The 22,225-nt window shown below is 49.0% G+C and overlaps 1 protein-coding gene across 4 annotated transcripts in view; it reads left to right on the forward strand.

The window, feature by feature from the left end:
- ARHGAP17 (Rho GTPase activating protein 17) overlaps positions 1–22,225 on the forward strand; it is a 41,686-nt gene that overhangs the window by 15,649 nt on the left and 3,812 nt on the right. For 2 of the 4 annotated variants that reach the window (XM_036392301.2, XM_036392302.2), the window contains exons 2-20: positions 1,724–1,763; positions 5,302–5,406; positions 6,540–6,616; positions 7,683–7,794; positions 7,997–8,073; positions 8,769–8,880; positions 9,542–9,610; positions 9,764–9,845; positions 11,961–12,088; positions 12,765–12,876; positions 13,405–13,486; positions 13,907–13,987; positions 14,629–14,742; positions 15,092–15,183; positions 15,310–15,466; positions 17,037–17,258; positions 18,814–18,974; positions 19,610–20,215; positions 21,691–21,714. In XM_036392301.2, coding sequence (XP_036248194.1) covers positions 1,724–1,763; positions 5,302–5,406; positions 6,540–6,616; positions 7,683–7,794; positions 7,997–8,073; positions 8,769–8,880; positions 9,542–9,610; positions 9,764–9,845; positions 11,961–12,088; positions 12,765–12,876; positions 13,405–13,486; positions 13,907–13,987; positions 14,629–14,742; positions 15,092–15,183; positions 15,310–15,466; positions 17,037–17,258; positions 18,814–18,974; positions 19,610–20,215; positions 21,691–21,713 — 2,452 coding nt within the window. In that variant the 3' untranslated portion in view covers position 21,714. The remainder of the gene's footprint in view (positions 1–1,723; positions 1,764–5,301; positions 5,407–6,539; positions 6,617–7,682; positions 7,795–7,996; positions 8,074–8,768; positions 8,881–9,541; positions 9,611–9,763; positions 9,846–11,960; positions 12,089–12,764; positions 12,877–13,404; positions 13,487–13,906; positions 13,988–14,628; positions 14,743–15,091; positions 15,184–15,309; positions 15,467–17,036; positions 17,259–18,813; positions 18,975–19,609; positions 20,216–21,690; positions 21,715–22,225) is intronic. The other 2 variants (XM_036392300.2, XM_036392305.2) reach the window with 2 other exon arrangements.

Here is a 22,225-nt window from a genome sequence, read left to right on the forward strand (position 1 = left end):
GCATCCCCAGGGAGGACACCTGCATTGTGCCACTGGGGCTCTGCGTCCTGCAGAAACCAGCTCAGTTTGACAAAAATAAATACAATTATTTTGCACTTCACAGAATGATCCACAGTATGTGGGTAAGCACATTTAAACTGGGAGCAAACTTCTGCTCTGCTGGCACAGTACTGAGCCACCACCATTCACTCCAGTGGATAGAATATCCTAGGGAAAGGAAAGGAGAAACCAAACTTTGTTTAACTCTAAAGTTGTATGGAAGCTCTATTCTAATGTTTGAGGGGATTTGAATTAAAGTTGTGGTTACAGCAGAGTGGGTTATGCAGCAGTACAATACAAATATATAAATAATAAGTATAAATAATTGCTCTCTAACAGGATGTAATTTCCGTCAGACGAAATGTTTCTGTTTGGGTGGGAGAAAAGTTTATCAATCTTGTCTGTGTTTTCCTCAACAAATAAATATTACAGTGCTGTCAGAGTATTTCAGCTGCTTTTGTCTGAGTCTGGCTGAGGCTCTGAGCTTTTACCTTATTCTGGCTGCCTTAATAATTCAATTATTAATCTGTTTTTTTTAATAATTAAATTATTCATCTGCTATTAATAATTTAATTATTAAACACCTTATGGTTCACAACTAGTTGAAGCAGATAATGTGCTGTAAAATCGAATTCAAATAAATGCTTTAAAAGCACCGACCCAAACCTGAAGGAATCTTGTCCTTGGAGGCTTTTGGCACGTTCAGCTGCTGAGGGCTGATCAGGAACACGAGCTTGCTGTGCGTGCCCGGGTTTGCAGTGGGTTGTTTGACAGATTGCAGGAGCTGATAAAGGCTGGAGTAGCTGAGGGACTCTGGCAGCAGCAGGGGAAACTCTCAGAACAGGAAGAGAGTGTCCTGGAGTCCCTCCAAGTGCTCCCTGGTGTAGATGTGTAGTAACGGTGAGCGCAGGGAGGGAGAGATTGGGGAAACTGAATTTATCTTTATTTTATAGGCCTGGCAAAGGGAGACTCAGTCACTGCTAGAGCCACAGAGCCAACAACAAATAAACCTGTGTCAACATTGAACGATTTAAGTTTGTGTGAGCTGGGCTGGCAGGGGTGTGAGGTGTGTGCAGGGACAGGAGAGTGTCTGCAGCCTTTGGAAGTGCTGTTCTGTGGAAGGCAGCCTTTCCTGGGAATGCCATGGATTCTGCTGAGCTTGTCAAGCACCAGACCCTCTGGTTTAGTGCTGGGAGTTCAGCAGGATGAGGGGATGGGGGTTTCTGGTGAAGGCTGGCTGTGGGAGCTTCAGGCTGCTATCCCCACTGCTTCTGAGGGATAAAGCTCTGCAGTGCTTCAGCTCAGAGAGAGGATGGTGCCTCCCCTGTGCTTCTCATGGCTTTATATTCCTGTACACTCAGGTGCACTGGCTCAGGTTGCTTTGGGTTATTCCATGTGCAGTTGGAATCACCATTTGGGGCTTGGTGCAGTGGCTTCAGTTTGCTTTGGGTTATTCCACATGCAGTTGGAATCAGCATTTGGGGCTTGGTGCAGTGGATTTGTGCTGCAGGGTGGGCACTCCAGGGGTGTCAGGGCTTCCAACCCCCTGGGACAGGTGAACATGGTGCTGTTTGCTGTCATAGCATCATAACTTGGAACTGAGCAGGTTTTGTTGGAATTGTTGAGGCAATCTGTGACCCTGAACATGCCAGTTGTCTGACAATGGTCTTTTTTCCTCCCTTAGGGCTGAGAGAACAGAGGTACTCAGTGAAGACCTGTTGCAGGTATTGTAACATGCTTCATATGTATTTTTTTAATGCTGTGATGTGTGAGCTTTCTGAGGTTTGTGGAGTACCTGGTGTGGGGAGAAATACTGCACGTGTCAGGGATGGAACCCTGGATTTTTCAGCACCTGAAAACACAGGTACATTTTGAGTAGAAAAACTCAGTTATTTCTGTTTCTGAGTGCAATCACATGGCCTGGTAGAGTGGAAGAGGAACCATTCCTGCTTTTAATGAGATGAACAGGCCTGCTGTTCCCCAGGAGCCACTGGTGCTGGTGGTGTGCCAGTCTGTCTGAGGAGGATGAGGAAACCCTGCTGGGCACAGCTGCTTTCTGTGCTCACTGCTTTCACCTGGACACATCAACTGGCCCTTAACAGAAGTGGCACAAAAATCATCCCAAGTGCTCACTAATAAAGTCTGTTACTGCTTGAAGTGAGTGTACAAACGCTTCTTGTTTAGCTGTGATACTTGTTCTCAGATTTGTCACGCTGACATCGATTTGTTTGCAGACTTGTCATCTCTGTGCAGATTTATCATCTCATCAAACACGACTTTCATGGTGGAATTTAAGCTGCAACTGTCACATTAACAAGGGTGACTGCTTCCACGGAGCAGATTTGCCTGCAGACTTGTCCCACATAGTTGTCTTCCCCTGGTTTCTCTGTGAAGGGTTTGTGAAAGGAGCACAGATCCAGGGAGGGGAGTCAGGCTGGCTGCTCCTGGACTCGACTGTGGTGCTCATTTCTGATTCATCACAGAGCACCTCAGCCTGAGCTCAGGGCCTGCAGGTGGAGCAGGGAGGCCAGGCAGGTGATGGAGCTGCCTCTGGTTCAGAGCTCTCCTGGTCCAGGAGGCACCTGAGGGAGTGTGCCAGCCTTCAGACACGAATTCAGCACAAATACCCAGAATTGCAGAGTCCCAGACTGGTTTGGGGTGGAGGGACCTCAAAGCCCATCCAGTGCCACCCCTGCCATGGCAGGGACACCTTCCCCTGTCCCAGGCTGCTCCAGCCCTGTCCAGCCTGGCCTTGGGCACTGCCAGGGATCCATGGCAGCCCCAGCTGCTCTGGGCACCCTGTGCCAGTGTAACAGGGACCTGAAACATTTCACCCTCTTTTCAGGGGATTGCTTTATTTAAACTAAAAATCCCTTCCCAGTTTGACAGTTCTGTTCTTAGTTTCTGAGGAGGTGTGCAGCTCAGTGGCACAAAGGATGTTAAACACCTTGGTAGCCTGTGAGAGCCCAGCTGGTTTCTTGCTTAGCTGCAGAATAGTAACAAGAAGTGAAAGCCAAAAGCTCTGCTGCTTGTTGCCAAAAAAATTTTGCAAGCAAGGCTTTCCCAGGCCCCGAGCAGCCTGGCTACACCCAAGTGGAAGAATTTACTCACTTGTTTGTTTGCTCTTGGGGGCTTGAGCAGGGGCAGGAGGCTCTTATCTAACCCACGAGTTTGGAAACATGGTGCTGCTCACTTCACAAACATGGCTCACAGTTGGGCTTTTTTATATTTAGCCCAAGCTTTGCCACAGGATTGTTGCAGCCTTTTTTTGTTCTGTTTTCTGAAGGGTTGTGCTCCATTTCAAGTGTCTGTTCAGTGTGTTTCATCTGAAGACAAGGGCTATAATTCAGTGCTCAAAAGGCCTTTACAATAGCCCTGCTTTCTGGCACGGCCCCGTGGCAGATAATAAAGCAATTGTGTGATGTTCTGTACTCTGGGGATGGCCTGAGGGGACAGACAGCGTGGCCCCTGGGTCACGTTGTCACTTCAGAGGTGGCTTGAGGGAGATTAATGTCCTTTGTGGCGTTCTTGCCATCTCTGCCCTGGAGAGCAGATCAGAGAGGAGAGGGTAGGACTGAAGTTGTGGGGTCATGTTCTGCTGTCAGTCCTCTGCCCTCTCTGCAGCTCAGGGTGCCTGGAAAGAGCCTCGGCAGTGTGGGAGCTGCAGAGCTTTCCAAGGAGCCCCAGGCAGGGCTGCCCAGGCTGTGCCAGGGGCTCAGAGGTGCCTCAGCCCCAGGGTGGCACCCTGTGCTCAGTGTTAGAACTGCCTGACCTCGCAAAAGGGAATTATTCTGTGACAGGAGGATGGCTTAGAATGTGGTGGTGGTGTTTGCTCCCAGGGAGGGTGGGCAGGCCCTGGCACAGGTGCCCAGAGCAGCTGGGGCTGCCCCTGCATCCCTGGCAGTGCCCAGGCCAGGCTGGACATTGGAGCAGCCTGGGGCAGTGGGAGGTGTCCCTGGCCCTGGATGGGATTGAAGGTCCCTTCCACCCTAAACTATTCCAGAATTTCATTTTGAAGATAACACAAGGGAAGTGAATAATCTTGGCTGCAGCAATAGGGCACAAACAATACCTGCTTGTTCATTGATCTCCTTATGGACTTTTCCCACCCGGATTTAATTTTGAATTTGTTGCTCCATGCTCTGTAGATAAAAGGCAGAGCCTTGTGTTCTCAGAGCAATCTCTGGGCAGTTTCTCTGCAGCTTTTTCTACCCTAATAGATTTTTACTGATCGTTTTGAGCACTTCAACTTGGGTTCATTTTGCCCTCCTGAAAATATAATAAAAGTGATTTTAGAGCTGTATCAAAAACTGGAATCTGTTCAGATTCTTTCTACAGATGAAATCTACTTTTTTTTTCCCCTTGCTTTTTAAATAGAACCCATTCCAAAGGGCCTCCTGTTATTCTTGGTGAGTCATCAAAATGCAGATAAACAGCATTCTTTGGGTGCTGTGCACAGAGAGCTCAGTGCCATGAGCAGTTCTGTCCCACTGCTCATCTCTGTGTTTGTTTTTGGTGTTCTTTGAAATAAAATAGTCCAAATTCCTTGCTTTAAATCCCTTACAAGAACAGTTTATCGTGTATATATTTGTCCTATTCACAGGCTGTGTATTAAGCCATGTTTGAATTGGATGCTGATAAACAGAACTCTTGTTTGGGCTTTGACTCCTATTTTTTAATTCCATATCCCATTTGAACCTCAGTAGTCTCTCCCTGGAAATTCTGTTTTGCTCAGCATGTGGGAGCTTTGTCCTTGTGTTTAACAGCCAGGGAAGGCCGTGCAGGAGGAGCTTGGAGTACAGGTTTGCACAGTGGGAAGGAGCTGTCAGATGTGTCTCCAGCACCTACTTCGCAAGGTCTCAGTGAAAATGATGAAAATGATGAGTTTTCCCACAGTTTTCTCTCTAAAGTAGTGTCTTGGGTACCTGCATGTGCCATTCATCTCAGATGCCAGGTGCCACCCTGATTCCCTTTTGCTGAGGTGCCAAGCAGGCAATGCTTTTTCCCTTTCCCACTTTCCAGTGCCATGAGCTCTGACTGAATTCCTGTGCCACTGAAGAGAAAAACCAATTTCAGTTTCCCCCCAAGCATTTTTGCTGTCAGGCACTTCTGCTAAGCAGCTGCACTTCTTGTAAGCTGGAGAATTTGAGAAATCTGCAGCCCAGAGCAGCGTGTGGTCCAGGGGGAAGGTTTTCTGCTGAGGCCAGGGAAATAACTTCTGGTTTTTGTGTTGTTTTCTCTTCCTCCCCTGTGGCCGAGCAGATCGAGAGGCGGCTGGATGCCGTGAGGTCCGTGTGCCACCTGGCCCAGAAGAGGCTGATTGCCTGTCTGCAGGGCCAGCATGGCACTGACCCTGACAAGAGACACGTGAGTACAGCTGGGGGTGCCACCAGGGCAGCACGGCTCTGCCAGGGCAGCACAGCTCTGCCAGAGCATCTCGCTGCTGGCACTGATGACACCACAGTGACACTTCAGTGAAACTTCAGTGACAGCCCAGTGACATCCCAGTGAAACCCCACTGAAACCTCAGTGACACCCCAGTGAAACTCCAGTGACACTGCTGTGACAGCCCACTGACACCCCAGGGACACCCCAGGGACAGCCCAGTGAAACTTCAGTGACATCCTAGTGAAATCCCAGTGACAGTCCGGTTCAACCCCAGTGACATTTCAGTGAAACTCCAATGACACCCCAGTGCCACCCCAGTGACATCCCAGTGACATCCCAGTGAAACACCAGTGCCAGCCCAGTGCCACCCGACCCCAGCACAGGCTGGAGCAGCTCAGCAGTGCCAAGACACTTGGTGTCCCTGCTGGGTGCTGGGGGCTCTCCTGCCCCAGCCAGGGGAGATGAGATGAGCTGGAGCTCTGCCCCGGCCAGGGCAGGTGATTGCAGCTCTGCAGCTCTGCCCCGGCCAGGGCAGGTGATTGCAGCTCTGCCCCAGCCAGGGCAGGTGATTGCAGCTCTGCCCCAGCCAGGGCAGGTGATTGCAGCTCTGCAGCTCTGCCCCAGCTCCTCAGGTCTGGAGCTGCCCTGGGCCCCTGACAGCTGGGCTGGCTGGAAATGCTTTTCTGTACACATTTGGTTCTGCCCTCCTTAGCAAAGCTGTAGGTGGGTTTTCTTAGAGCATCAGAGGCAGAAAGAAATCACATTCCCGCTTTCCTTTTATTGAGGAACAGAGACCTGGAGCAGGGGCACACAGGTGAGAGAGGTGAGAAGCTGGGTGCTTAAATCTCAGCTCAAAGCTGTTTCTCTCTCCTTGGCAGTGGCTGAGATACGCTTTGGGCCAGTCATTCCAGCTAAAACTGAGAAGAAAGTGCTTTTCAGAGTGTCTGAGAACAGGAGTCTTGAAACTTTTTGTGACTTGGCATTTTCCTGGAGTCCAAGAATGAGCTGTGTTTGTGTAATAGAAACCATATGGAGGGGGAGCAGAACCTGAGAGGGGATGTGCTGGAAAGAGTGAGAGCACCAAGCTAAGCACTGTTCCTTCTGTTCCACAGAAAAAACTTCCTCTAACAGCTCTGGCTCAAAACATGCAGGAGGGCTCCATCCAGCTGAGTGATGAAACTCTGCTGGGGTAAGTGTTTGCCTTTTTCCCTGACTTGCTGTCTGACATCTTATTGCCTGCAGGGCTCTCATTAGAACCTCTGCGTGCACAAAGGCTGGTTTCAGTCTAATAAAACTTAATATTTCTAGATTCTTTCTCTAATCCAGAGGGAGAAACTGTGAGCAAGCAGTTTTTCTGGAATGATGTGGGGACAAGTTTTAGGCTGAATTACATTCCAGAGGATTCTGATTCTCTGCTATCATAAAAGCTTTTAAAATGGCTTTTTTCTTTGTGGGTTAGTAGAATTATCATCTCCATTTGAAGTTTAAAATGTTGCGTATTCTATAATTAAACTGCATTTTTATTTTAAACTGCATTCTGCAGGTTTGAATTGATGACTTAAGATAATGTCAATTTGCATTAATGGCTCCTAGTTCAAAGTAGCCCAGATTTATCTATCCTGGCAAGGTTATTTGCAATTAACAGGAAAGTGCTGAAACAAATGAACCTCCCTGTGCTGAATTCCTGGAGCCAGGTGGGTTTTGTCATTGCTGGTGGGAATTCTTATGGAGACAGTGTAGAATGACCTCAGAAACCTCTGAGGACATATTCCTGAGCCACTGCAGGAGATTTAAACCTGGATAAAAATCTTACAGAATAGGGGTTTTCCTTATAACAAGCATAAAATGAAGGTCAGGTCATGGGTTTGGAGCCTGAGATGCTGGGGATGGGATTGCTGGGAATTAGGGTGTCAAGACCTTCACATTAAAGGGGCTTAGGAGAAAGTGAAATAGGGCATGGAGCAGTTTCTCTGTGAGATGGAAGGGTGGGCTTGGAAATAAATCCTGACTGACTTCTGTGCCTCAGGGCTGCTGGAATCACCTGGATGTCTGGAAGCCTCCAAAGTGCTGTCATGGCTCAGGAATTTAGAAGAAAAAGGTTTAATAAGAGCACTTGCCTGTCCCAGGTTGCTCCAAGAGACCACAGAGCAGTTGGGTTCAGGCCATGAAGGGATGCTTTGCTTTCTACAGCTCTGCTCTGCCTTCAGTCCTTCTTCAGTCAGTAACTGCCATGACAATTTCTGTAATTCTTTCAGGAAAATGCTGGATACCTGTGGGGATGCAGAGAATAAACTGGCAATGGAGCTCTCCCAGCATGAAGTACAGATTGAGAGAGAAGTTATAGACCCACTGTGCCTGCTGACAGAGGTGAGACAGCTCAGCCTGAGAGGAGAACACATCTGGATTGATGCATAATCTGAGCAAAAGGGGTTTATCTCAGTGCTGGTACTAAAAAACTGCTTTAAGGAGCCCTGTGTTGGTGGTGGAAAGTGGGTATGAAACCTACAACATGTAATTTGTTACAGTGCACAATTCAAAATTGAATGTAAGCCTCTAATTCTCATTTCAGACAGAGATCCCAAACATTCAGAAGCAGAGGAAGCAGCTTGCAAAGCTGGTGCTGGACTGGGATTCTGCAAGGGGAAGGTAGGAGAGCATTTTAGTTCCTGGCTGCTTTTCTGTCCCTTTGAGCTCCTTGTTGGCATCTCATGGCACCTGCTCTGCTCTGGTGCTTGCTCCTGAAATGCTGCTGTGAGCAGGCAATGGGTGAAAAAAGACAAACTTACTTTTCAATTACACCAGAAGAGGATCCATGACTGCTAGATCCAAACAGAATCAAGATTTCAGAGTTCTTATGTGCCTTTATATAACTGGAAAAAGTTGGAAACTCATCCAGTTTCCAGTTCATACAAGTGCTTAACTTAAATAAGGAATCACTGAAGTTCTCAGCTCAAAGAGGGAGCAGGAGCCTCCCTGTGTAACCACAGCAGGTGCTTTTAGAGCCCTGTGTGGAGCCATCTCCTTGGGAGGCTCCTGGGTTGTCCACCTCACCCTTGAGTGCCTTGGGATGGTTTTACCCTGCCCTGAGAACTGGGGGAGCCATTTTCAGCATATTCCACACCCATGGCATGGGGCAGACACAGGATCCTGGTGATTTTTGTAGCTGCTGGTGGGTTATGTCAGCATGTCATGACTGCTGTGTTTGGAACCTTTTGGTTCTGTTGGAAAACCTCTGGAACTGTGGGGATTGTTCCTGGAGAGAGAAACCAGTTCCAAGGGAGCCATAAATGCAGATTTGTGTTGAATATTGATTCTCACAGAATGAAACTTTTCTTCCCCAGATACAACCAAGCCCACAAGACTTCAGGAACAAATTTCCAAGTGCATCCTTCAAAAATAGAATCTCTTAAGGAAGAGATGGATGAAGCTGGAAATAAAGTAGAGCAGTGCAAGGTAAGGACAGGATGAGTGTCCCTTCCACAGCTCCCATGGAATTGCCCAGTTGTGCAGCTGCAGATCATGTGGCTGTGACAGTGCCTGTCCTGGGGGCATTTTCATGCCAGCTGATCTCTGGATTGCTGTAGTTCAATGAGGAACTCCAGCCAGGCTGTTTCTGGGTTGGGTACTGGACATTATTTTCAGTTTCACTCTGAGCCAGCTGTGTCCTGGCCGTGAATGAATGCTCAGGGTGCCGTGGAGCAGCTGTGGCTGCAGGCACCTGGAGGAAACTGAAGCTGGGCCTGTGACACCTCCCAGGACCTGTGACACCTCTGAGCAGCTCACATTCATTTTCACTTCTCAGCTGCAAGTGCTCCATTGAGTACTGAGAACTGAAACCATTTTTATTAGTACTTGTCTTTGAGTGCTATAAATAACTGGACTGAATGGCAATGTGTCCTTGACTGAAGGGGGCAACTGCTTTGCTGGATAAACCAGAGTTTAGATTCTGAAATCATTTTGAAGAAATGATTGAAGCTTGCAGAGCACTTGGATCAGAGCGGGTGCATTACAGCTTCTTAGTTCAAACTTCCTGCAGGCAAAATAAACACAATCAAGGAGTCTGTGTGATTTGAGATGAGTAAATGTGCTGTCCTGGTTTGCATGTTCCCCAAAGGATCAGCTGGCTGCAGACATGTACAGCTTTGTGTCCAAGGAGGGGGAGTACGCCCGCTGCTTTGTCACGGTGAGTGCTGCCCCTGGGCTCTGCCTCTGCACAGCTGGGCACACACACTGCGTTCCAGAGGTGGCATTTGTGTGCTAAACCTTTAGTCTTGTCTTATGTGCTCATCAGAAGCTAATGCTCTTTTTGTTTTTAAAATGTGGCTTCTGTTCTCAGTTATTAGAAGCACAAGCAGATTACCATAGAAAAGCATTAGCAGTCATAGAAAAGGTCCTACCCGAAATTCAAGCCCACCAAGGTAAAGTAACCTGTGCTCTGGCTGATGCTTCTCCTTGCCTGTGCCACCTATGCACAATATTCTCCTCCTCTCTCTTGATTCTCTTGCATGCAGACTGATTTAATGAGGCCATTTTGATCTGCTTAACAGTTTTACATTCCCGAGCATAATTCCATCTTCCTGTTCTCCAGAGCTCTCCAGCCATGTTTAACACACTAATCAAATATTAATTAAGGATCTCTCTCATACCCACTGGGCTAAAGGAAGGATTTTCCTATTTGCTTACCTGTTTTCCTTGTGCCCTTTTGCTGAGTCACAGCTGGCTCATCAGGCCAATGGAAGTGTCACTGTGTGATTTGGTTCCTGAGTGCTTACAGGTGATTATCAGGAAAACTCCATGGATTTTAAAGAGCTGGATTTTTTTTTTCCCCTCATTTTGTGCAGTCCTCTTCCCCAGTGTGCACTGCATGCAGGGAAACAGAGAGTTTGGGTTCTTGTGCTGATTATCAGCTGTTAAAAAATGGAATTGTACAGCTTCATTTCTTCCCTAAGAAGAACTGGAACTGCTGCTAAGCTTTCACTGCCAGGGGCCTTCCTTTGGGATGAAGATGCACTGTGTGTTTTGGAAACTACTCCCCAAAATATTGGCTGGGCTGTCCCTGAATCTTTGGAGCAATAGGTGAACAGAGTCTGAGGGCAAATAGAGTCTGAGCTGAGGCAGGTTCAGGTATTCAGGTATCTTCAGCTGGTGAAGGTTGTTAAAGATGAACCAATTCAATACATAAATCAGTGGGAGCATTGTGGAAAATGCTGTGGGGTATCTGCACTCTGTGGGAGAGGAGATGATGCTGCTACAGCAGCAGGGCTGTGCAGAACGTTCTTTGTGGATATGGCTGCTTGAAATTTGTTATTTTTGCATGGAAAGTTGGGACAGAGCAGCTGAGCAGCAAAGGCTTCAGAACTGGCCTCCCTAGAAGGGGCTGGGAGCCGTGGTGGCCAAGTGCTGAATGCAGGGAATTTCTCACCTTGTGTTCCTAGCTGCAGTGCCAGTCAGAATCCCATAAAGGTTTGGGTTCAAGGGTCCCTAAAGCCCATCCAGTGCCACCCCTGCCATGGCAGGGACACCTCCCACTGTCCCAGGCTGCTCCAAGGCCTGTCCAGCCTGGCCTGGGGCAGTGCCAGGGATGGGAGCTGGCACTCTGAACCAGTGCTGAGCTTTCTTTTCCTGATGTTTGCTGTAATTTGCAGAGGTTGGGAAATGCCTTGTGCATCTCATGGCATGTTAACAAATGAGAGGGACTAAAACAGGACAAGGGAGGTGATTGATGTGGTTTTGTAAAGAAAAGGGGTGAATTAAATCCTTTGCAGAAACACTTTGCCTTCAGAGCACTCTTTGAAGTCCTCTGAAGTTTTTGTCCTTCTTGGCCTCTTTTCCACATAAAAGAAATAACACATCTGTACTAACAATAACCTTTTACATCTGCATTTTTTCAGTTAAAGTAGCAGAAATGGGTCAGAACATAAATGATAGGAAAGAAGAAATTCACATTCAATTTGGAGAAATTTGTGCAAATTGGAGTTAAACAAGAGTTGAAGAATGAAATTGAAAATTTGAATGTTAAGGTGCTGGGCTGTTACCATGGTAGTTCTGATGTGATACACTGGGGCTGTTAACACCCATTGGAATTTGCTGATTTAAGGGATCAAATTTAAGGAATAAAACAGCTCAGTTTTTATTCACCTGAAATACAGTTAAAACCAAAATCAGCCCAGGTCATGCAATCTGGACAAAATTTTCCTCACCGATTCTTGCAGAGCCAAATCAGTGTTACTGGAACGTGCAGCCTTGTGCTGGCACTTGTTGGGGTTTGTTATTTACAATTCCAGTTACACACAGAATTTGTATGTGATTTTCCATCCAGAAAGATGCAGAAGTATTTTTTTTCTTGACCACCAGCAGCCTCATTTTCTCTTTGCTCATGATCCAAGGGACTTTACCAATCAAGGGCTGTTAAACTCCTGCTGTAGTGTGAACGTTTCTGTGCTGTACTAGAGGCTTTCTTCTCTTCTTGCCTGGGCTGTAATTCAAGGCTTTGGTAGATATCCTGCTCAGTGTTTTGATACTCTCCAACTTAGACAAATGGACTGAAAAACCAGCGTTTGGAACTCCCCTGGAAGAGCACCTGAAGCGCAGCGGGCGGGAAATCGCGGTTCCCATCGAGGCCTGTGTCATGATGCTGCTGGAGACAGGCATGAGAGAGGAGGTGGGTGATGCTGGGTCACAGAGAGGAGGTGGGTGATTCCAGATCACAGGGGTGAGAGAAGAGATGGGTGATGCCAGATCACAGGGATGAGAGAGGAGCTGGGTGATTCCAGATCACAGGGGTGAGAGAGGAGCTGGGTGATGCCAGATCACAGGGATGAGAGAGGAGCTGGGTGATTCCAGATCACAGGGATGAGAGAGGAGCTGGGTGATTCCTGGCCAGATCACAGGGGTGAGAGAAGAGATGGGTGATGCCAGATCACAGGGATGAGAGAGGAGCTGGGTGATGCCAGATCACAGGGATGAGAGAGGAGCTGGGTGATGCCAGATCACAGCCCAGGAACAGGGGGAGGAGGGCCCAGTGAAGCTCATAAACTGGGGTCTGTTTGTTAATATGTTGCTTAACTAATTTCTTCATTTAATAGTTGGTAAATGTTTTGCAACAGAATAACCTCAGCACTGTGTGAAGGATTTTGGAAGTGGATGCACATACAGTGAAATTAGGGGTGGGCCCAGGGTGGGACAGAGCTGACCCATGCCCAGGTGGCAGTGACAGGGCACATGAAGGGCCAGCTGGGTCACAGCTGTCAGGGGAAGGCAGCAAAGCTGGAGTGTTCTGTTGTGAAACTCTGCCCATGTGTGCTTACCAATCAATGCATTTCACTTCTCTGGTGCAGGGCTTGTTCAGAATTGCTGCTGGAGCCTCCAAGTTAAAAAAGCTGAAAGCTGCCCTGGACTGTTCCACATCCCAGCTTGATGAGTTTTACTCAGATCCCCACGCTGTTGCAGGTATTGGGGTGTTCTGAATGCAAACCAGGTGTCAATTGACACAGCACAGGTTCCTGCTGTTCGGGGGGTGATCTCCACAGTTACACTGGGAGAAGGGACAGCCAGTGGACAGTTCACTGCACAGTTTGACACAGATAAGCGTAGGGTGCCTGTGCTGATCACAGCTGCTGTATTTGTGACTATGGTGTGTAAAATTCAGGTGGTCACAATGGCCCAGCTGCCACATCTCTCATGACAAGAGTGCTGACATGGTCAGGGTAGATTAGAGCTGTGTGTAGACCTTCAGTACATCTTTATAAGAAGTCCTTCGTCCTGAAGAGATGATTCAGAGTTTAAAGCATGTTTCTGTCAAATTGCACCAATTCCTGACAGCCCCTTTGTGCTGGATCTGAGCAAGTGTCAGGTCTGGCCACTTTCCCTGGTACTTGGAATTCACTGCACAGATCAAACTGCAAAGTGAGGGCAGAATTTTCCCTGGAGTGTGAAAGCAGTGGCTGAGGAACCAACCTGTCCCTGTCTGCATTGCAGGTGCCTTGAAATCCTATCTGAGGGAGCTACCAGAGCCTCTCATGACCTACAGCCTGTATGAGGAGTGGACACAAGCTGCCAAGTAAGCACGCTAGAAATAGCTGTGGAGGAAGTCATGCTGCATATCTCTGTTAAATTTCATTCTTCACAGATGAATTCAAAAGAAACAGCCAAGCTCACACAGTTGTTATTTCACTAACGGGTATTTTGTGTAACAAATTATTTTAAATAATAAATAGCACCAAAAAAAAAAATTGCACAAAATATGGTGAAATATCTACTTTGTTTAGCTCTTAGGGCTGCTTCAGGCTGCTGGCTGCACATTATTGATGCTCAAGCAGTTTTGTTGCAGGTAGGGATAATTCAGGGATCTGACAAGCAGGTTACTGAGTACAAAACATTTCTTTGGCATCAATGGAAGTTGATACCATCATCTCTTTGCACTGCAGGAGCTAGTTCCTGCCCTGAAAGTAAGATGTCATGGCATTTTTTGTCCTTTCAGCATTCAGGACCAGGATAAGAAGCTGCAGGAGTTATGGAGGATTTGTAACAGATTACCTGAGCATTACCGTGTTAACTTCAGGTAGGTGAGAACATCTCTTAGCTCAGCTGCTTTGCACCTCAAAGCCAATTAAACTGAACTCTAATCCAGGTGTGCTGTTGTGGCCAAATTCCGTGAGATTTATAAAAATACCTCTTGTTTCGTGCAGCAGTGGCCATGCATAGGAGGTGTCCTCAGATTGATTCCCTATTGGCTGTCAGGGAACAGTGATGCACAGAGCCTTTCTACTTATGGCTCATGCTCTGCTCTTTGCTGTAGTTTCCAGTCTTAGAAATCACCTGGATCTGTCTTAAACATCTCATTTTTCCTTTTGGTTTTTTGTTTTGGAAATGAACCGGAACAAAACCAGCTCTGGTGATTCCTAGAAGCATGGAATTTCCATCACTGGACATAAAACTAGCTGAAATTAAGGGTTTTTCTCTGGAAGTACAATATTTCTGTGGTTCTGTTTTGCTAAGATGGGAGCTGCTTTCTTTGCTGCCCGGTTCAACTTTTCTGAGTCAGGAGCAGAAGCTTTGGGCAGCTGCCAAGCAAGAAGGCTGCTCATCTCATTTCCGTCTTGTTGGGAGCTCTCTGTACAGGCTCTTGAATTTTTATTTACGTGTTTTCAACAAGAAACGCTCATGGTTCCTGCTCTTTAATTATTTCTTTCCTTTTTGAAGGTATTTAATCAAATTTTTAGCCAAGCTTGCCCAGAACAGTGACGTTAACAAAATGACACCAAGCAACATCGCCATAGTCCTGGGCCCCAACTTGTTGTGGGCAAAGAATGAAGGGTGAGTTCTTTTAAGAGAGCTACAGAGCAGAACGGGGTGAAGCTGTAGAATTGATAGGTTTAAATCCTTTAGCATGGAATTTAGCAATTCACAGCAACAGACTGTTTACCTAAAAAATATTTTAAGTGTTCTTTCAGCCCATGCCTCGAGGTCCTTTGAGGCAGGAGGGTTTTAGGGGTGTTCCAAAAGCTCTGAATGCTCTGGAGTCCAGCACAGTTGCTCTCTCTCTGGTACTGAGGAGCTGATCCATCATGCTGAGCCCAAGTTGTTATTTAGGTAGTCTGAATTTATTTTAATTTTCTTATTTGATGGAAGTCTGAATAAAGCGTTGTTCAAATCTCTCCTACAGATCCCTTGCTGAGATGGCAGCAGCCACCTCGGTGCATGTGGTGGCAGTTATTGAGCCCATCATCCAGCATGCAGACTGGTTCTTCCCTGGAGGTGAGTTCTGCCACAGCCCAGCAGTTTTACATTGCCCTCCAGCTCAGCCTCAGTGGCTTGTGCAGTGAGGCACCCCTTGGGATGTGTGTGTGTGTCTGAGGAGGCATTCTGTCTGTCCCTCTTCAGATGAAGATTTCAATGTGTCTGGGGCGTTTGTGGCAGTTCCTGCTGTAAATTCCAATCACTTGTCACACACTGGGAATGACTATGAATGTGGGACCCTGGAGAGGAAGAGGCCTCTGAGCATGACTGTGATGGAAGGGGATTTGCTGAAGAAGGAAAGGTAGGTGTAATCCTCACCTTGGGGTCCATTACAGCCCTCTTCCAATGAGGCTTCCATCAGACACCTTCACTGGTGTCAGGAGAGGAGTTTCATGGAAATGCTGTAGATAACAATAGTGATTTATTCCCTGTTGTTGCAGCCTGAGGATGGCTCAAAGGTAATGTACTGTTACTTCCTTCCAGTTACACTCCGTGCATGACAAATCCCAAGCAGATATTGCTGCTCCCAGTCTCCATTCCCCTGTACACATTGGGGGTGGTGTGAGATTCACTGGCACACAAGTGTCTGCAGCAGCCTCTCTCAGTCTCTAACTTCTGGTATCCCATGGCTTCTCTTTCAAAGCCCATAAGCTGAGGTGGTGTTACCTGGTGCCTTCATGATAAGACCTCTGAGTTGATGATGGTACAGTATTGCCACAGCAAGCAGTAGACTGCTAAAAACTCCCAGTTAAACGTGCTGTTTCCCATATAACATGTAGTGTAACGTTCATTCTTATCACTCATCATGAGTATTCAAGTGATGTGCTTGTTTTTAGCTGTTGATGCAAATGTTGTTACCTGTTAGCTGTGACCAGCCACATGCAAATTTGTCAGCACTCACAGAGGAAGAAGAAAATCAGTTCAAGATTCAGTGTTTAACACAACAAGAATGAAATAATTTCTAGAATGAATGTGCTGTATGCATTCTAAAATCTGTTAGAGTTGGGGTCTGTTTCTCCACCGTTTTCCTTGAAACACAAATAGAAAGATTTGGGTTGGAGAGGACTGTAAGGATCTCTCATTCCAGCCCCCAAATCACAGCCTGTATCCAGTAGCTTTTTTTAAAATCTCTGCTGCAACTTAGTGTGTGATAGAAACAAAATTCATGTGGCAGAATACATTTAGTGAGGAGTACCATGGTATGTGAGGAAATGTCTGTATTTACATGTGAGATCCCGAGTGCTCTGACCTCATTGTCATCAGTGTTTGTCTCCAGATGTCACTGAGTCGTTTGTTCCCTGCTGTTGAGCTTATCCCTCTGTGGGGATAAGCCAAATCCTGTTGCATGTCTTAACCTTGCTGGTGTTGTGCAGCCACTGGGGGCTCAGTGGGTGCTCTAACAAACACCGTGGTGTTGTGCAGCCACTGGGGGCTCTAACCCCGTGGTGTTGTGCAGGCTCAGTGGTGGCTCTAACACCGTGGTGTTGTGCAGGCTCAGTGGTGGCTCTAACACCATGCTGTTGTGCAGCCACTGGGGGCTCTAACACCATGCTGTTGTGCAGCCTGTGCAGGCTCAGAGGTGCCTCTAACACCGTGGTGTTGTGCAGCCTGTGCAGGCTCAGAGGTGCCTCTAACACCGTGATGTTGTGCAGCCAATGCAGGCTCTAACACCGTGGTGTTGTGCAGCCAGTGCAGGCTCAGAGGTGCCTCTAACACCGTTGTGCAGGCTCTAACCCCGTGGTGTTGTGCAGCCTGCTGTTCCTCGTCGCTGCTTTGCATGTGGGGTTTGTCTGGGGGTGGGACACCCCGAGTCCTGCTGCAGCAGCCCCGGGGTGGCCGCCTGCTGTGTTCACTCTCTGTTCTCTCTGTAGCTTTGGTGTGAAGGTGCTGGAGCTGTCTGTGACCCCGCGGCGGTGTGGCACAGTGAGCAGAAAGCTCACCTCGCCCGCCTTCCAGCCGCCCCTGCCGCCCTGCGAGCCCGCAGGGGCCGAGCCCTGCCCGCCCTCGGGGGCTGAGCCCGGCCCCGGGGCTGGCCCCGCTCCCTCTGCTGCCCCAGCAGAGCAGCCCCCGGCTCCAGGCACTGAGGATGCCAGGTAAGAGGCACGGCTTGCACTGGCAGCGCCTTGGCAGCAGCTCTGGCAGTGACCTGGTGCCACCTGTGCCCCTGGGATGTGCCCTGCAGGTGAGGGCAGCACTGCCCTGGTGCCACCTGTGCCCCTGGGATGTGCCCTGCAGGTGAGGGCAGCACTGCCCTGGTGCCACCTGTGCCCCTGGGATGTGCCCTGCAGGTGAGGGCAGCACTGCCCTGCAGGAGCTCTCCTGCCACGGGTATGGCTGCACAATTGGGTTTCTGAAATAACACACAGGATTGGTTCTACACACAGAATTGGTCTTACAAAATAGCATCCATGGTTCTGGGTGTTCTGCAATTCATCTCCTAATATAACATGCACAGTTCTGTCTGTTCTGGAGCTCATCTTCTAATACACTGGAATTCTTGGGGGAAAAAATGATGATGAGAAATACACTCTGTTTCTGCTGCCCACACTGACCCTCCCAGGTTAATGTTCTGGAGATGTGCACACAGGTGATACCGGTTTGCTGCTGAAAGAGCAAAACTTACAGTGACAATACCAGAAACCTGTTAGTCTTGTTTGTTGTTTCTTGTTTGTTGTTATCTGTTTATGTCTTGTTTTGTTTATTTGTCTGTAGCAGGTGTTAGTGATGAGCAGCCTTGCTTACTAGAGAACTGGCAGTCAGTTTATCATATTTAAGGGTTGGTTCCTTTAGGACAAGTAGGTACACAGGCTCTTTGCTATTTAATTTCTCTTGAAGCTCTGTGCTTGTGTCCCTGAACTCCAAGGCTAATTGCAGCAGCCCGAGTTCCTCCTGTGAGGGGTGGAAGCAGCACTTTGCTGGCAGCTCCTCAGTGCTCTGAGAGCTGTGACAAACCACGTGTGAAGCCTGCAGTGCCTCCAAATGTCAGCCTCAGGGTGAAGCCCCACCGTGGGGTTTGATGCAGCACTGACTCTTGTGCACAGAGCTCGTTCTCAGGTGACATATTTACAAAACCTGCTCGTTTGGAAATCCCCTGCACACCAGTATTTCCTCCACAGATGGTTTTTGTGGCAGAGGCAGCTGAAATGAAACCTCGGGGGTCATGTCTGAAAGTTGCACTTAAAATCCGCACAGGCTCTGTGCAAGTACTCACAGTTTGTTAACAGCACCTGGAGAAACGGGGACTGCAAAGTGCCAGTGGAAGTGAATAAAGCCAGTCCTTTGGAGGGCTGAATTGCTGCAGGTGACTCTAAATGCAAAGCAGTGAGAGAAGCCTGCAGGTGCACGGCCACAGGAGGGACCCTGCCCAGAGCCACCTCAGCCGGCTCATCCTCCATCATCCCCATCAGCCAGCACTGCCACAGCATTCACCGCTGGGCCACCAAGTGCCACATCCACGTGTTTTTAACACTTCAGGGGCTGTGACCCCACCCCTTCCCTGGGCACCTGTGCCAGGGCCTGACAACACTTTCCATGAAAACGGTTTCCTCTATCTGCTCCACAGCACGGTTTGTAAGGGAGCAGCTGCAGCCGAGGCAGACAAGGCATCAGGGTTACACCCGTCTCTAACCTGGGCTCTTCTGTTTGCAGCACCTCCAAGTGCAAGGAGAGCACGAGTGCAGCCACTCCTCCCCCGGTGAGGAACGGCCAGGCAGGCCCAGCCCCGGGCCAGGCAGCGCCCAGCAGCTCCCAGCTCGCTGTCAGCCAGCCCCAGAACGCTGCTGGTCCCAGTCCCCACGCCCTGAGGAGAGGTGTGTGTTCATTGCTTTCCAAGCCCCCGTGTTCCAAGCCTTGAGGTACTGCAGAAATGCTGCTGAAATTACTCTGTCAGCATCTCTGCCCTTATGCAGACAGCAGTTTCATCTGTTGGCTTGTCCCCAGGGCCTGGCTTAAAAGCAGCTGTGGTTTTTGGACTCTGTGAATGGTGACAGTGTCACCAGTGCTGTTTAACAAACTTTCAAAAGCTATTGATCAGTAAATGCTTGTACTTGATAATGCACCACTTCATTTTGATAACATAGCTGGGGATTTTTTGTGCTGCTGATTGTTTTCTTTGGGAGCTTGGTTTGGAATCGTAGAATCCCAAAATGCTTTGGGTTGGAAGGGACCTTAAAACTCATCTTGTTCTGTCCTCTGCCATGGCAGGGACACCTTCCACTGTCCCAGGCTGCTCCAAGCCCTGTGCAGCCTGGCCTGGGACATTGCCAGGGATCCAGGGACAGCCACAGCTGCTCTGGGCACCCTGTGCCAGGGCCTCAGCACCCTCGCAGGGAGCAATTCCTGTGCAATATCCCATCTAACCCCACTCTCTGGCAGAGGGAAGCTATTCCCCATGTCCTGTCACTGCCTGTCCCTGATGCTGACATGTCCCCTCTTCTCTCCACAGCTATGAAGAAGCCTGCACCAGCCCCCCCCAAGCCAGCCAACCCTCCCCCGGGGCAGCCAGGCAGCCAAAGCTCTTCCCCAGCTGCTCAGCCTCCTTCTGTCTCTCCAAAGCCCCCGGCCAGAAGCTCCTCTCCTCCTGCTCAACACGCATCCCCAGGAGCAGCCCAGAGCCCCTCTCCCTGCCAGGTTTCTGCCCCTCGCAGATACTCCAGCAGCCTGTCCCCTCTCCAGGCTCCCAGCCACCCACCCCCGCAGCCCCCAGCACAGGCAACTCCTCCCCTGCAGCCCAAGGGCAGCAGCAGCAGCAGCAGCAGCCAAGCATCTCCTGGTGAGCAGGGTGTGGAGCAGCCCCCCTGCTCCTCGTCCGCGCCCCTGCCGCAGACCCCCACCCCTCCCGACACGCCCCCGCTGGCCAAGCACCCGGGCAGCGCCCCCGCCGTGCCCCCCGAGCCCTGCCCGCCCCAGGGGGGCACCTTGCCCCGGCCCCGGCCCGTGCCCAAGCCCAGGAACAGACCCAGCGTGCCGCCCCCGCCGCACCCGCCCTCGCAGCCGCCTGCAGACGGCACCGCGGCAAACCCCTCCCCAACGGCCTCAAAAATAGTCACAGGTGAGTGCATCCCCTGCCCTGGCTGCTGGGTGCTGGGGAGGGGCCGGGCACCAGGCAGCGACGGAGCTGGGGGTCATGGGGGGAGCCAGGGAGCACAAATCTCAGTTAAAGAACTCACAGCTCATACCCAGTTAGTGCCCTAAGCAGTGATGGAGTGGGGGCCATGGGGAAGCACAAATCTCAGTTAAAGAACTCACAGCTCATACCCAGTTAGTGCCCAAAGCAGTGATGGAGTGGGGGCCATGGGGAAGCACAAATCCCAGTTAAAATACTCACAGCTCATACCCAGTTAGTGCCAAAGCAGTGATGGAGTGGGGGCCATGGGGAAGCACAAATCTCAGTTAAAGAACTCACAGCTCATACCCAGTTAGTGCCAAAGCAGTGATGGAGTGGGGGCCATGGGGAAGCACAAATCTCAGTTAAAGAACTCACAGCTCATACCCAGTTAGTGCCAAAGCAGTGATGGGAGTGGGGGTCATGGGGAAGCACAAATCTCAGTTAAAGAACTCACAGCTCATACCCAGTTAGTGCCAAAGCAGTGATGGAGTGGGGGCCATGGGGAAGCACAAATCTCAGTTAAAGAACTCACAGCTCATTTCCAGTTAGTGCCAAAGCAGTGATGGAGTGGGGGCCATGGGGAAGCACAAATCTCAGTTAAAGAACTCACAGCTCATACCCAGTTAGTGCCCACCCAGCTGCTCTGCACACGAGGGTATCCTTCCTCAGGCAGAAGTGTTTGGGGGCAAGTGGAGGTGAACTTTTGTTGGTTTTTTTATTCCTGTTTGGAAGCTTAACACTGTGACAGCAGCTCCAGCTCAGCATCTTGGCAGTCAATTCTGCTTGGACATGTGTTGCCAAAAAAGCAAATATTTAGAGGAGGGAGAAGATGTAGCCAAGGATGGTGGATTTCAGCACATACTGAGATAAGAAAAGGGCATGAGTGGTCACTGACACGTGTTCTAGTAGGCAAAACATGCAGAGAATGTTTTACCTTATGAGAACAGAGCCTTCTGATGTGCATTTAAGTTGGACATCCAGAAGCTGAAGAATCAGCTGTATTAAACTGTATTTCTTAGGTCAGTATTTATAGAGCCTCAAGTGCAGTCCTTGTTTTAGGACAGCCACGAAGTAAAGAGAAACTTTTGTCTTCTCACAGAAGCTTCATGAAGCTTGTAGTTACCAGTTTGGTTGGGATAATGTGACTTTAATAAAGTTTATTTTTTTTAAATGTAGTTGCTGAGGCCATTCAAAACCAGCAGATTCTGGAATGTTTTCCTGCTGAGTCACTGCTTATTCTGGGAAATTCTGAAGGGAGAGATACTGAACGTGGGAGACTAATGCTTTTAAATCTACTTATAATTAATAATGGTTGGAACTTTCCCATGACACTGCAGCTTCTCTAGAATTAGCCTAATGTGTTGGAATGCAGAGTATCAATTCTGTTGCCTAACAGCTCTACCCCAATGCCTTCACAGGTGGGGATGGTTACTGCGAATAAGGTTTGTACTCACAGAGCCTGCAGCTCAACTGCTCCTGTTTGTAGCTTGAGTTCAGACGTGTGCTTGGAACTGTGCTCTGTGCCCTGTGTCCTCACCCTCTGTAGGAACTGTGCTCTGCCAGCTCTGTACCTCATCCCTCCATAGCATTCTGCCTGCAAGAGGGTTTAAGGCTCTGCTGCTCAGCTGTGATAGGACTGTGAGCATTCAGTTATTCTTTAAATCCCTGGAAAGAATTAACTCTTCACACCAGGCCCCCAGAGTTATCTCCAACTCAGGTGTGATGGGTGACCCGTTTCCAGCAGGTTTGTTCTCCTCACTGCAGACAAATATGACTTTTCCTACAACTTGGTGGTTTGTGGTTACGTTCTAATGTAGCTCTCACTTTAGCTTTGCAGTCATTTTTAACCACTTGAGGTTTTTGGCAAAATCCAGGCTGATGTGACATGGCAGAAGAGCAGCTGCACCGGGGCAGGTTGGCTGCCAGCCTCCCTGGGGGCTCTGCCTGCTCAGC

Source organism: Molothrus ater, chromosome 16 (genome assembly GCF_012460135.2).
Source record: "Molothrus ater isolate BHLD 08-10-18 breed brown headed cowbird chromosome 16, BPBGC_Mater_1.1, whole genome shotgun sequence".
Lineage (NCBI taxonomy): Eukaryota > Metazoa > Chordata > Aves > Passeriformes > Icteridae > Molothrus > Molothrus ater.